At 37.7% G+C, this 15,088-nt stretch overlaps 1 protein-coding gene across 2 annotated transcripts in view; it reads right to left on the bottom strand.

Annotated features, from left to right (window-relative positions):
• The window catches only part of VPS26A (VPS26 retromer complex component A), a 34,007-nt gene extending 19,792 nt beyond the window's left edge, over nt 1-14,215 (bottom strand). For both annotated transcript variants that reach the window (XM_019626295.1, XM_019626304.1), the window contains exons 1-2: nt 14,106-14,215; nt 7,184-7,333 (exon numbers count right to left, since the gene is read on the bottom strand). In XM_019626295.1, coding sequence (XP_019481840.1) covers nt 7,184-7,333; nt 14,106-14,108 — 153 coding nt within the window. In that variant the 5' untranslated portion in view covers nt 14,109-14,215. The remainder of the gene's footprint in view (nt 1-7,183; nt 7,334-14,105) is intronic.
• Between the last annotated feature and the right edge of the window lie 873 nt (nt 14,216-15,088).

The raw sequence follows: 15,088 nt of genomic DNA, 5'->3' as shown, positions 1-15,088 counted from the left end.
AAAAAAAAAAAAAAAAAAAGCATTAACAAAAAGGAAACAAAACACTTGTAATGTATTAAAAGTAATAACAGCTGTTCATCAGAAGACCCCATTAAGATAGTGAAAAGTCAAGCCAGAAAGTGGGAGGAAGTATTCACAATATACAGGTATATACAGATGAAGGACTCCATTTAGAAACATAAGACTATTATCAAGAACATACAAAAAACAAACAAACAAAAAAACTCCTCAACATCAATAAGAAAAAAAATCAAATGAACCCTCCCCTCCCAAAAAAAAACTTGAATAGGTACTTCACAAAAGACAGCAAATGGCCAATAAATATATGAAAAGTTGCACAATCTCAGAGAAATGGAAATTAACACCATAAGCAATGAAGACAATGAGAAGATGAGAAGACAAGCCATAGATTGGGAGAAAATATTTGCAAAAGACATCTGATAAAGGGCTATTATCCAAAATATACAAAGAGCTCTTGAAATGCAACAAGAAAACAAACAATCCAATTAAAAATTATTGAACAGGCATTTACCAAAGAAGATACATTTGGCAAATAAACATATGAAAAGATGTTCAATATATTTTAAGAAGTTGCAAATTAAAACAATGAGATGCCACTGCACACCTATTAGAATAGACAAAAGCCAAAACACTGACACCACACCAAATGCTAGCAAGGATGTGGAGCAACAGGAACTCTCATTTATTGCTGGTGGAAATGCAAAACGGTAGCGCTACTTTAAAAGACAGTTTAGCGGTTTCTTACAGAGCTAAAGACAGGCTTACCAGGTGCACTTATAGGTATTTAACAAAACGAGCTGAAAACTTATGTCTATACAGAAACCTGTACACAGATGTTTATAGCAGCTTTATTCATAATTGCCAAAGACTTGCAAGCAACAGAGATGTCTCTCAGTAGGTGAATGCATAAACAAACTGGTACATTGAGACAATGGAATATTATTCAGCATTAAAAAGGTACCAGTTATTTAGTAATGAAAAGTCATAGAGGAGCCTTAAATGCATTTTATTAAGTGAAAGAAGCAAATGTGAAAAGGCTACATACTGTATGATTCTAACTATATGACATTCTGAAAAAGGCAAACCTATGGTAACAATAAAAAGATCAATAGTTTTGGGGACAGGGAGAAATGAACAGACAAAAAGGATTTTTAGGGCAATAAAAATATTCTATGATATTATAATGAAGGATATACAATGTGATCAAACAATACAGTGAATGTTTAAATAAAAAAAATGTATTACAGTAAAACACACATTGCCATTAATCCCCCTCAAAATACTCTTCCTGCTTTGAACATACTTATCCCATTATTCTTGCCACTTTCTGAAGCAGTTCTGGAAGTCCTCTTTCATTAGTGTCTTTAGTTGTGCTGTCGTTGCTGCCTCGATGTCCTGAATCAATTCAAAATGTTTACCTTTCATGGTCATTTTGACTTTGGGGAAGAGCCAAAAGTCACACGGTGCCAGATCCAGGAATAAGGTAGATGAGGACACACCATGATGTTTTTATTTGACAGAAATTGCTATATACCAGGAGCGATGTGTGACACGGAGGTTTCCGTTGCGATCACAAAATATGGTGAATGCTGCTGCCGAGTGCCATCCGAAGGAAAGGCAGAGGGATCTTCAATGCGGTGCGTTGAACCTTAGTAACGGCGTGTGACAAGTTTCACCTTGTTAGTAGGGTGTGAGCTACGGTTGAGAAAAGGCGTGTTTTAAAGTGTGCAGTAGGGCCGGCCAAGTGGCTCAGTTGGTTAGGAGTTGGCTTGGGAGTGCAAGCTCTGAGCAGCAGGGCCGCCGGTTCAATTCCCACATGGGCCAGTGATGCTGCGCCCGAGGTGAGCTGTCGCTGAGCTGCCAAGAGATGGCAGGATGGCTCAGCGGGTGTAACAACAAGATTGCCTGTTTCGATTGTGGGCTATGCCCACCTGCAACTAAGACTGAACTTGGCACCTTGAGCTGAGCTGCTGCTCAGATGGCTCAGTGGATAGAGCATGCGCTCTTAACAACAGGCTGCCGGGTTTGACTCCCATATGGGATGGTGGCCACGCCCACCCGCAACTAAGATTGAACTTGGCACCTTGAGCTGAGCTGCTGCTGGGATGGCTCAGTGGATAGAGTGTGCACTCTTAACAACAAGGCTGCTGGTTCAACTCCCACATGTGATGGTAGCTACACCCACTCGCAACTAAGATTGAACACAGCACCTTGAGCTTAGAGGCCACGAGCTGCCAACGGGAAGCCAGATGGCGACTGGTGCCCTCCACAACTAAGACTGAAGAACAACTTGGCTGGTTCCCTCCCCCAATTCCCCAATAAAATCTTTAAAAAAAATTTTAAAGTAAATAAATAAAAAATTAAAAAAAAAATAAAGTGTGCAGTACATCACCTTCCATCATGACAATGCTCCGTGTCACACATTGCTTCTGATATGGCAATTTCTATCAAATAAAAACATTACGGTGTGTCTTCATCCACCTTATTCACCTGATCTGGCACTGTGCAACTTCTGTCTCTTCCCCAAAGTCAAAATGATTCAGGACATCAAGGCAGCCACAACATGCAATTGAAGACTCACAAAAAAAGATTTCCAGAACTGCTTCATAGAGTGGCGAGAATGATGGGATAAGTGTGTTCAAAGTGAAGGGGAGTATTTTGAAGGGGATTAATGGCAATGTGTCTTTTACTATAAGAAATGTTTTTTAATGTGAACTTTCACTGTATTTTTTTATCACACCTCATATGTCATCATACATTTGTCCAAACCCACAGAATATGCAACACAAAGAGTGAACCCTTGGGTACACTATGGACTTTGGGTGATTATGATGTGTCAATGTAGGTTCATTCTTAGTGAGAAACGTACCATTTGGGGGAGTGATGGTGATGATAGGAGAGGCTGTCTATGTGTGGGGGTAGGGGGTCACATGAGAAATCTCTAACTCCTTCTCAATTTTGATGTAAATCTAAAACTGCTCTAAAAAAGTCTTTTTAAAAAAATCTGAAAAAAAAAGTGCATATAGAAGCTCACTCTCAGCAATATCATAAAATAATTTATTTATTTTTTTGAAGATTTTATTGGGGAATTGGGGAAGGGGAACAGACAAGTTGCTGTCCTTTGGTTCTTCAGTCTGGTTGTGGAGGACGTCGCTTCATTGGCCCATGTTGGTATCATTGTGCTCTTCCCGGGTGAGGCTGCTCACAGAGGCTCACGGCGGCTCACAAAAGCTCACACCAGCCTCAGTCCAGCCCCACTGCAGCCTACGCCTTTGCTGGCATCTCACCACAGCCCAAATCCAGGTCAAGCTGTTGTTCACCATTTTAGCTGTAGAGGGCGCAGCATCACTGGCCCTCATATGTGACATCTGAACCCAGGCCCTGCTGCTCAGAGCTGGCGTCCCAAGCCTACTCCTAACCAACGCGCCACTTGGCCGGTCCATAAAAGAATTTATTCTTGCTTTGGATGGGATGTCAGACCTCCAGGTCTCCAAGATCATATCTAATAAAATAAAGGATTTTTATGTATAGGATCCTACAATGTAAAGCCAAGTTTGGAAACCAATGATTCAATGCAACTTCCTCAATTTATAGGTGAGATCCAGAAAGTTAAATAATTACCCAGAGTAACCTACTAAGACAGTGGTAAAATTAAGGCTAGATCTTCCAACTCTATCCCAATGATCCTTTTATTAATACCCAGACATTTCAAAAAACTTAGACTGATGTGGTAAGACTTGTTCTTAGTGACCCATGCTGGGTCACAGGTAACCAACGCTTATTTTCTTTTTCTTTTAAGCTTTCTTTTCAAAGTGCTCATAAATATTTAATAACCTATTCTAGAGGTATGCCAAAAATCAGTATTAACAACTGTTACAAGAGTTGCAAAAACGAAAAAAAAAGAGAAAAATAGACAAAACGTACCCCTACTGAAAAAACACACCATTACCTGAATTTTATTTATTTATTATTTTTTTTAACCATCACCTGAATTTTGCCAAAACAATTGAATTTGAGTTTGATCAAGCCTCTGGATCCAGCTGCCAATTTACAGGTAACAACTGTATCATGAGTATAATCACAAAGAACCCTAAAGTGCAAATGTCCAAGGTTCTTCAACAGATTATAGGGAAAAGAAAGGTATGATGGGGGAACATGAGATTAAAACAGATTTAAAAGCCATATCAATTTTTTTTAAAGGAGCAAGCCTAAACAATTAAGAAACAGGAAGTTTATTACCATAAAAGTCAGCATAGTGGTTGCTTTTGAGAGGAAAGGGATGGAACATAAGAGGTGGTTGGCAAAGACCGCCTTCTTGACCTGAATGGTGACTACAAGAAAATATGCTTATAATAATTTATTTTTGTTTTATATGGTTTTCTATATGTTTTATTTCACAATAAAAAGGTTACAAGTGAAAAAAAATCTCAAGTCAATAAACAATCAGATTCCAGATATCTTTTGAGCAAAATATTTACTTCTAAGAGATTTATCATTTTTAAAAACGTACTCTATAGTTATTGATTAGATCTACACACGACCTCTAGCAATTCCAAAAATGTAATTTGAATGCCAGCTATTTTTAAAAAACCACACTGAAGTGGTTCTATTTCCTTAAACATTTCCTTCTTTCTTTATTTAACCCATAAACATCAGCCATAAACTCTTAATTGACCCAGATGACATAAGATTACTTTAAACCAGACAGGGAATGTTCACTACTAGACTTAAAAACAGTAAATAAACAAATCAAATAAATATTTAGTGAGAGTCTATTACATAAACAAATTATAATGTATTTTATGAAGAATACAGAAGCACACTGATTCCCTGATCTTAAAAAGCTTTTAACCTAGCAGGAGAGCTATTTACTTACTTGTCATAGCTATAAATTAAATATGTGAGATATTAGCAGGTTCAATCTCTCTCTTGAAAGAAGACTAGATTGGTATCCCTACCCTCTCCAACTCCACGAAATTAACAAGTCTGCTTTTCCATAGACCAAACACTATTTCCTTTACTCATCTTTCATTTGACATGCTCCATCCTTTTCTGATTATTTTATTTGCTCTCTTTTAGGCCTCTCTCGCCTTTTTTTTTTTAAGCTGAGCCATCCTGCTACCTGTTGGCAGCTCAGTGGCTGCTCAGCTCGGGCTGGGAATCGAACCGTTGTTGCTCAGAGCTCAAACTCTTGAGCGAGCTCTTAACCAACTGAGCCACTCAGCCGGCCCTCTCGCCATCTTTTTAAAGGAAGAGTACCAGAAAAGTTGAAAACCAAAATACTTATTTCAGATATAACACTAAGATGGCAACAGAAGTAATTTGGCAAAGGACCAAAATAGACAATGAAATAAAATGGCTAATAAACCTAAGTTCAACCTATCTACTAACCGATGAAATGATAAATATAAAAATATCATTTTTCTGGGTGGTGAGCACACAATGTGATATATAGATGATGTATTACAGAAATGTACACTTGAAACCTATGTAGTTTTACTAACCATTGTCACCCCAATAATTTTAATAAAAAAATAAATTTTTGCCTATCAAAATAAAAGATTAAAAAGTGATATGTAGGGCCAGCAGAGTGGCGCGTTGGTTAGGAGTTGGCTTGGGACACCAGCTCTAAGCAGCAGGGCCCCGGTTTGGATCCCACATGAGGGCCAGTGATGCTGCGCCCTCTACAGCTAAGATGGTGAACAACAGCTCGACCTGGAGCTGGGCTGCCATGAGTCGCAGGCGATGGCATAGGCTGCAGTGTGGCTGCAGTGGGCTGCTGTAAGCTACCATGACTGGCCAGCAGCCAGCGTGAGCAGCAGGCAGCTGGCATAAGCTGCCAAGAGCCGCCGTGAGCAGCCGTCCAGTGGCCAGCGACCGATCTGCCTCACCCGGGAAGAGCACAATGATAATAACATGGGCCAGTGAAGTGACGTCCTCCACAACTAGACTGAAGAAATAAAAGGACAGCAACTTTGTCTGTCCCCCTTCCCCAATTCCCCAACGCTGTCCCCCTCCCCCAATTTCCCAATAAAATCTTAAATAAATAAATAAATAAAGTGATATGTAATGCTATTTTGGGTGAAACAAGACAATATAAGTGGACATGTGATTTGATGCAAATTTTCCAGATTAATATGTATCAACACCCTTTAAATACTCATGTCTTCTGGTCCAGTAACTCACTTCCAGGAATTAATTCTAAGGAAATTATCTTACCCTACAGAAATTTAGAGAAAAATTTAGGTATATAGATGTCTTATTATCAAAGAAATAGTGATATATTATAAGCCATCTGAAAAATAAAAACTACTTAAATATCCAATAATAGGGAAAAGTATGCTTAATATACTATAGACACATAAACATACATTAATGCAGAGAGACTAGGAAGAAATACACCCAAATTTTAACAGTGAATTCTTTCCATATGATGGGACTATAGATAGTTAAATTATTTCCCAAACTGTCTACCATCTGTCTATATTACTTTAACAAGAAGGAAAGCAAAATTTTCTTATTTTATATTTAAAAACTTATTTCAAATGTTTTATGGCTTCATTTTCTCTATGATATTACCATTCCTCAGTAACACAGACTAATGACTATTAACCATATTCCCTAAGGTATAAGAATAATCTTATATATCACTTGATAAGGAAAAGGGGAAAAAGTGAAACCATATAGAAGGAATCATAAATGTATCTGACCATGCATAGACACATTTCAAACGTACTTAGTCCTTTACAGAGTACCAAGAAATGAGAGAGGCACATGGTGGTAGTACAGAGAGATAAGCTACTAAGAATGAGAAAGAAACTTTTTGAAAGGTATACTAGAGCTTTATCCTTAATCTCTAAAACTCAACTTTATGTTACAGGAGAAACAAACTTTGCATGGATTGCAGCCCCACTGGAGAAACTGTCTGAAGCTAAACATGTACAGTCAGTTACAAACACAAATTTTTGCATCCAATTTAATTTAGACTCTTTCCCTCTACACCTTCAGTTTAAGAATCTTTCCTACAAATGTTCTAATGAATCAAGGATTTTAGCAGACCCTCAAAAAAAAATTCCATCTCTAATAAAATCAAATTTAGAAACAGCACTTTGATGACTAATTCTAACATCTTACAACTAGGTAATTCTCCCAAATGATTTACCTTTCCTGAAACAGATTCCCCATCATAGAAAAGATAGTGTTTTTCTACTTTGCCATCTTCAGTTTTCATTTCCGCCATTTTCCTGGTTTCCCCATCATTAAGGACAACATCGATCTCACAAATGGGACCAAAAAAGCCACCAAGAAAACTCTGAAATAAAAGAAAAATAATCATGGTTATCATGTTTTGCTAGTCACTATGTTTTGTAATTCAATTTTAATTAAGCATGACCTACAGTTAAACAGACTGCAAATCTGTGAGTTCACAAAGAAATAAACTTACATAAAATTCTACATCAAAACTAAATAAATTTAATACAATGTGCATATAGTTAATATTGTACTGTACATTTAATTATGTTAAGATAAATTCATTACATGTTTTTTACAATAAAAAAAACAAAAAGTAAACAAATTTAAATATGCTATAATTTCAATCATTTCCATAGGTACCACTACAAATAATCAAATATTTATATATACATGAAATCTAAAAAATTAATTAACATCTGGATTTGAAAAGCTACCTTTAGTCATACTTCTATGAGGTTCTTTCATTAAGCAGAACTCATAAAATCCAAATTACTCATACAAATCCAAATGAATTATTACAATATACTAGTTCCTGTAAAATCCACTAGGTCTGAACAGGATGTGTTATACTGTGTAAGCTCTTGGAAGGAAACTGGCTCTAATGGAAGAGAGTAACTAAATTTCTGTAAATTTTTCCGCAAAAAAATGTATAAGCCTGTTCTGTAAACCCCAAACATGACAGAACTATAAGGGACAAAGATCAATTGCTTAAGAATGCCAAAGCATATTATAGTAATACAGAATCCATTAGCAATTTCAATATCAGATATAGTTGTGGATTATTTTTGTCAATAATGCAAACTAGTCTTCTAAAAAATTTACACAGATGGCAGCCTTGGAGGGAGATACCAGGGTCTGTCCAGGACCATCTGACGACAGTCCCTGTGGCTGAATCAGTGCCCTGTCACCATGCCCCCCAAAACACAGCAGGTACTTAACAGACAAGTGCCTTGAACCAAGAAGTAGAACTATAAGAGACTGTGAGTAAGAAGGATGAATTTGAGAGAAAAGCGCTACATATTGTGGAACAGCTTTTAAGAAGAGAATATTACAGATTTCTTAAGGGAGTGTGTACGTGTTGACAAATTATTACTTTTGTAAATACAAGATCTTTAAATCTGTGCAATATGAAACTTCCTTGCATTATTGAAATCTTTGAACCGGTTCTTAGTCACCACATGCAGGTAACATGCTGTATAACTCATGCATTTTTAAATACTCAATTATGCATTCCTTATATAATGACTTTAAATGCCCTAATGAAAAATAACATACATATTTTACCCCTTAGTAGAGTTTTTTTAACCAGGCTGATAATTCACTTGATTTTCATCATCTGCACTAATGATCCCAATCAATGTCTTCTCCATATTCTATGTTGTCCTATTTTAGTAACAGATTATTTTTGTTAATAATTCCATTAATTTGGAAATTTAAAAAACCTTAAGTATAGATTCTTTATGACTTAACACATAAAATAATTATAATCTGCATTAATTTTTTTCTTTAACAGTTTTATTGCATTAATATTTTGAATGGAAATTTCTATTATATCATCTTAATCCTTAAGAGAAAAAATAAATGGAAAATTAAAAACTCAGAGCTTCTATTGCAAAAATAATTCTTAGTGTGGCTCAGAGATTTTTCTAAACAAGAGAAATAGAAATATGACAATATTTAAATTGATATAGGTAACTGCATTAGAATCTGCATACATGACTCTAAAAAAGGCAAACAATACAGAAATGTTTCATTTGAAACAAGCACTTTATATCATTCTCAGTAAGTTTTTCAGTCCCTGCAAAAACAGAGAAACTTCTTCAAAAATAATCTCAACAGTTGAGATTATGTGAACATGAAGATGCCAATGTAAAAAAGTTAGTGTTACCTCATAACCATCATCTCACCATTCTTCTGTATAGTTTTTTCGGAAGCTGGAAGATTTTGCTCAACAATTTGTTCAGGAGTCACAGTGACACCTTTGACTAACTTTGCTTTTTAAAGATTATGCTTTAAAAATAGGTAAAATTATATCTTATTATTTTATATGGCTTGTTTTTCAAATACTTTTTTTAAATAAAATATACTATCAGTAAAAAAAAAATTTACACAGAGAACAAAGTCTCCTATCCTGTTGTCCTACATCCCTTCTTACTCTGCCAGAGTAATCTCTCAAAAACATAAATAAATCTGATCATATTATTCTGCTTAAAACCCTTCAATGGGCTGGTGAAAGTAAAAATTGAAACTACTTTAGAAAATAGTTGGTATTATCTGGTAAAGCTAAAGATATACATATCTCACGACACAGCAATTACATCCTAGGTACCTACCCTAAACAGAAATTCTTAACACACGTGAACCAGGAGACAAATGTATGAATGTTTATAACATCATTGTTCACAACAGCCCCAAATAGTTAACAATCCAAATATCCAAACAATCCAAACAATCTCAATAAGAGAATGGATAAATTTTAGTCAATATCCATACCGTGGGCAATGGAATGAGATACGCACAACCACAATGAAGCTCATACAATGTTGAGTGAAAAGAGGCCAGACACAAAAATACACACTGTATGATTCCACTTATTAAAATGCCAAAAACATGTAACGTACATTATAATATTAGAAGTAAGGAAGTGCTTGGAGAAATCACAAAGGGAGCTTCTGGGCTGCTAGTAGTGTTCTCTTTGTTTTTATCTGAGTGCTTGATACACAACTATGTTCACTTTGGGAAAATTCATCAAGCTATATATGTATTTGTACTCTTTTATATAGCTAATGCTTACTTCAATGAAATGTTATTTTAAACACACACACACTGTATTCCCTAACATGGCATACATATATCAGGCTCTATGCATTTCTCCAGCCACACCATCCTCAAATTTCATCAAATGTGCCGGTCTCCTTCTTGTCCTAGACCAAGTGCCCTTAACCTATTCATCCTTTTCAGTCTCAGTTTGACTCATGTCCATAAAGAAGCTTTCCCTGACATCCTAATCAAAATTGGATTCTCCAAATTTAGGTCTCACAACACACTATGTCGTTTTCCTTCATCATTTATTATAATTTACACGCTTATTTAGTACCTGACTCCCTGACTGAACTGTAAACACCATGACAGATATCCTATCCTTTGCTCATCATAGTGGCTAGGGGCAGGCAGTGTGTGGCATTTAGTAGAAGGCTTTCAAATGCCTGTTGAATGTTAATTTTGAATAAAACATATACTGCCCTAATAATAATTTTAAAAATGGATACACGAAAGATATAAACTAAAATCTGGAATATCTGGTTAAATTAGCCCTCCCCCAAGAAGGTAGCACTGGTGCAGTAGCAAAGTGTAGAGCAAGGAACTTGCATTAAGCCTCAGACCTGTCCTCAGGTGGCAGGGTAACAGCAAGCTATGTAAGTCACAGGGTGACATTATGACCAAAGGAGATAGTGTTTTCCTAATTTCTGAACTTGCTTCTTTTATGAATCCTGTATTAATAAAAGGATTATAATTTTAAGAAATCAATTCAAACAATTGCCAGATTAGTACTTATGACATATCCAAACACACAAACAGCCAATTTTCTTTCTGACAAGATGTTAACCTTTCCTGGCAATATTACAAATAACAAACTAAATTTTAACCAGAAAACTAGGTATTCTGAACGAATTCAGAGAGTGAAAAGCATCAATGATAGGTCACATGCACTGTCCTTTCCTAGACAGCTTTCATACCAAACTTTTAAATTCAAAAGTTGTTCAAAATGGTCTATTTTTCTCATAAGCACTACAGATATGAGAATGTACAGCAGCTCAAAATCAGTCAGCTGATATTTACTAGTTATCAACTATGTGCAAAGGAGTCAAAGGGGATGAGTGGATGGGAGGAGCAATTAGAAAAGGGTAGAAGACAACAGCCTCATTTGAGATATAAAATAGAAGAAAATAAAATTTAATGTTCTTAATCCCCGTTAATACTTTCTAGAGCTGCTTCCAGGAAAAATGAGACTTAAAAACTATAAAAATTATTTTACAGATAAAAGGAAATATAATGGTAACTTTTCTCACATGTATACATTTAACACACAAAACTGAACTTGGGATTGGAAAGCTGATCTAAAAGATCAATTAATCAAAAATAAAATATCAAAATTGCCACTAATTAAAATAATGTAAAATAGCCTTAAGTCTCATAAAACTTCACAATTAACTGATAACATGATTATAATTAAACAATCACTTATTTTGACACAATACATAAAAATTTAAAATTCCTAGGCATTAAAATAGGTAAAAACTATGTGTCATCCTTTATTATTTTCTGTATGTATTTAATATTTCATAACTAAAAATTAAAAGTGGACACTTTTCAACACAATTAAAACACTAAGATTGGGAGAGATCATAAGATATTTAAAAAACTTATTATACATATGCAGAATAGTAGATTGAGAAATAAAAATAAACTATAACATTTTAACAAGGTTAAGTGAACGACAGCCATGAGAATTTAGCATTGGGTCAAAATCAAGTTTTTTTTACACTAGGACATATAAAAAATGAACTAATCTTACTAAAAGGCTTCAGAAAATTGTGGATGCCTTACATTGAAGAAGTAGACAACAGAGAGAAAAACTATTTGTGAAAAAAGTTTGTCTTTTGCTTTCCTTCTAAAAAGAGTTGAAAGAAAAGATTCTCTACCCAAAGTCCCACTTTTGAAGTTTTTAATTCAAGATGTGCATCTTCTGTCATTTCAACCAAAAAGTCACAAAATAAAATATTTTTAAAATTATTCACAATCACATTATAATACTCCTCCTGATATGTAAAGAGGAAACAAAATACAAAATTGTCAGGATGGTGAAGACTTAAGGAAGGGAATGAAAATTGTAAAGAGGGCTAGGTACATTAACATAGACTTTTGCAGAAATTACAGAAGGCAGTTTTGAGATCTTTAAAGTAAAAGACTACTCAGTTCTGGAAAAGACACCTTCAAGTAAGCATTTAGAATATGAGATTTTCAGGAACAATACTAGATAGACAATTAATATACAAATTAAAAGTCTTTGGTAGCCTTTAAATAATTAGTCTGCAATATATGACTATTAAAACATTATAGCAATTGTTTTTACAGTTGTCTAATCATGGCCTAAACCTCTTATCACTGACTTTAGGTTGATTTAAGATTTTTTCATATAATATATAAACCCAATATTGAGCATTACCATCTAGCAAAATTACATGTGGGTACATTAAAAGACAACAAACTTTTTAGCTCAATGAAGAAATTTCACTAGCTACAGTGGATGTAAAGAAATGCAATTCAAGGTGAGCCAGAAGGGAGGCTCTCAAAATTTATTCTCTTAGCCCATACACAAGCAATGAAACAGCAAATTTTCATACATATATTACATGTGTGCCCATTTCAGTGTTACAAAGCCTTACAATTAAGTTTGACTAACCTGAAAATAAAAATAAATTGCTCTTGAACATAATTCAAAAGCTTATTAAAATCACTTTAAATAGAAGCAAAAAATAGGAAGACCTTTTAAGTTTTCTTTGCAAATTATATTCAGTTAAAGAAAGACTTCCCTAACTCCTAACTAGGCAAGGTCCCCCAATACTTCCTTCTCAGTATTCATCACAACTGTAATTTCCAATTAAACAAATAATTACACAAATGTTTATCTAGACTGTAAACTACAAGAGAGCAAGGTCTGTTTCAGTATTGCTCACCGCCCCTGAGCACACCTAAGTAATTATCTGTTGAATGAAAGGAAAAAAGGCTCCAAGTTTAAGAATGAACATGTCTGTCTTTATTTGTATTTATTCAAAGTAACTTTTAAAAAATAAACCTAGTTGGGTCTTTAGCCAAAAGTCTCATGCAGTTTGAGCCGGTGAGCCTTGGGAAAGCAGGTAGTGTAAGACCACCACACAGTAGGCGCTTAACATACGCTTGCTAAATTAGACGAATATTACCATAAAATGAGCCAGATGAGATCCAATCTAGAGACAGCCAACACACACACAGTTAAAGACCATCGTGCCCACGCGTGTACGTCCCACTAACTGCCTGGTTAGAGGACTCGGATTTCCCTCCCTCAACTCCCTAGCCTAGGCCATTTCAACATCCCAAAGCGTTGTTTCTAGATATGGCTTGGGGAAGGAAATGAAAGCCAGTGCTTAAACCAGCGGACCCAAAACTTAGTCTTCTGAGTTAAAAATGTCCCCACATTCCAAGGTCCTTTTCTTTCTCTCTCTCATTCTACAAGTGTCAACATCAGGCTGAACTGGGGTCAGGAAATCGCATAATGTCATCACATCAAGATAAAAAAAAAATCACAGTTTATCAAGCTCATGACACTGGAATAGAGCGACCAAGTCCCCTTCCACCCGAGTCCGGAACTGGGGGACTCTTCAAGGGTCATTCCACCTGAAGGGAAGCGAGGCTGCCCGGGAGGGAGGAGGGACTGGCTACCTTGAAGGGGGAGGCGGCGGCGAGCCCCCGCACAGGCGGGGTCCTAGTACCCAGCCAGGGCCCCCACAGCTGATCGAGGGACGCGGGCAGGGGCTCCGACATGGCCGGGAGAGAGCGCCGCTGCCCGCCAATGCTCCGGCCTCGCCGACACCGGGAAGAGACGGCGCCGCCCGCACTTCCCGACCCCGCCGTGGCCCGACAGGCCTAACACGGCTCCCCGCCCCGCTAGCCTGCCTCCTTCTGCCGCCCCCTGCGGCCCCTCCCGCGACGCCAGGCCCGCAGTTGGCTGTCTCGCAGCGCGCTCCGGGGATGAGGGCTAGAAGCAAGCGCGCGGGCCGCCGCGCACTCACCATTGTCAACGCCGCGCCGTCACGTCCCCCCTACTTCACTCCGCTTCCCTCAGGAGAACTCCCAGCGCTGGAGCCCCGTCACGTGACCTCAGGCCGCCGACCACACGTGACCCCTCCCTTTCTTTCCTCCCCTCCCCCAGCACCGGTCTTCTCCTGGTCTCTGGCCCCGCCCAACTGGCCTGCCTGGCCCAGCGAGGAGAGGCCGTTTGGAGGCGGGACCTCGTTCTCCACCCCACGGCGAGGGGGCGGGGTCACTGAGATGTCGTAAAGTGGGAGGGGCCTAAGGGGCCTTAGGTTCCCTAGGCTTTCCTCCTGCTCGTTTCCGTCACGTGATGGGTGTTTCGCTGTCTGGCTTTACTGCACTGGTTCTTCTTCCCTGAGAAAGTTTGAGTAGCTGGGGGAGGAGGAAGGTGGGAGGGTTTGTTCCAGGGGCGCTCTCCGTGGGTAGCTTACTGGCCCCCGAAGGGAAGGGAAACAGTTACCTGGGGCCCTGCTTCCTTAGGCCTCCCAAGATACGTGCTCTCTTAATCCAGGGATGAGGCATTCTTCCACCTTTCTTGAACTCTCCGCAGCTCCCTCTCCTTCTGAGAGCTTCTGGGTTTTGAGAACTTGTAAACTTTGTTGCCTCTGAAGAGACTACCAATAGAAAAAAATGTTAGGGTACTACATACGTTGCTTCCTGAAGTACACGGATAACCCCGAGAGAACTGTCCTCCCCAAACTGTTAGAGGGCTCACAGATCAATTGTACCACCCTGCCATTCCGTAAGAGGGAAAAGCCTTCCTAAAAAGTCCGATGCTGCTGCTAAAGAGTACTCTAGCTTTAACCGCCTCCTAAACACTAGTGTAAGCCTGGAGGACCTCCAGATGATGGAATATTGTTTTAGTATTTCAAAACTTAGTGTTGAATCACCACAGTGCACGCTATACAATAACCAAAGCAGAAGGAAAAAAATGGCATCCAGAATGCACCATAATTATCAC

The sequence above is a fragment of the Hipposideros armiger genome, unplaced genomic scaffold (assembly GCF_001890085.2).
Source record: "Hipposideros armiger isolate ML-2016 unplaced genomic scaffold, ASM189008v1 scaffold_15, whole genome shotgun sequence".
NCBI lineage: Eukaryota > Metazoa > Chordata > Mammalia > Chiroptera > Hipposideridae > Hipposideros > Hipposideros armiger.
The sequence above is the reverse complement of the archived record's forward strand: the minus strand, read 5'-3'. Positions and strand labels throughout refer to the sequence as shown.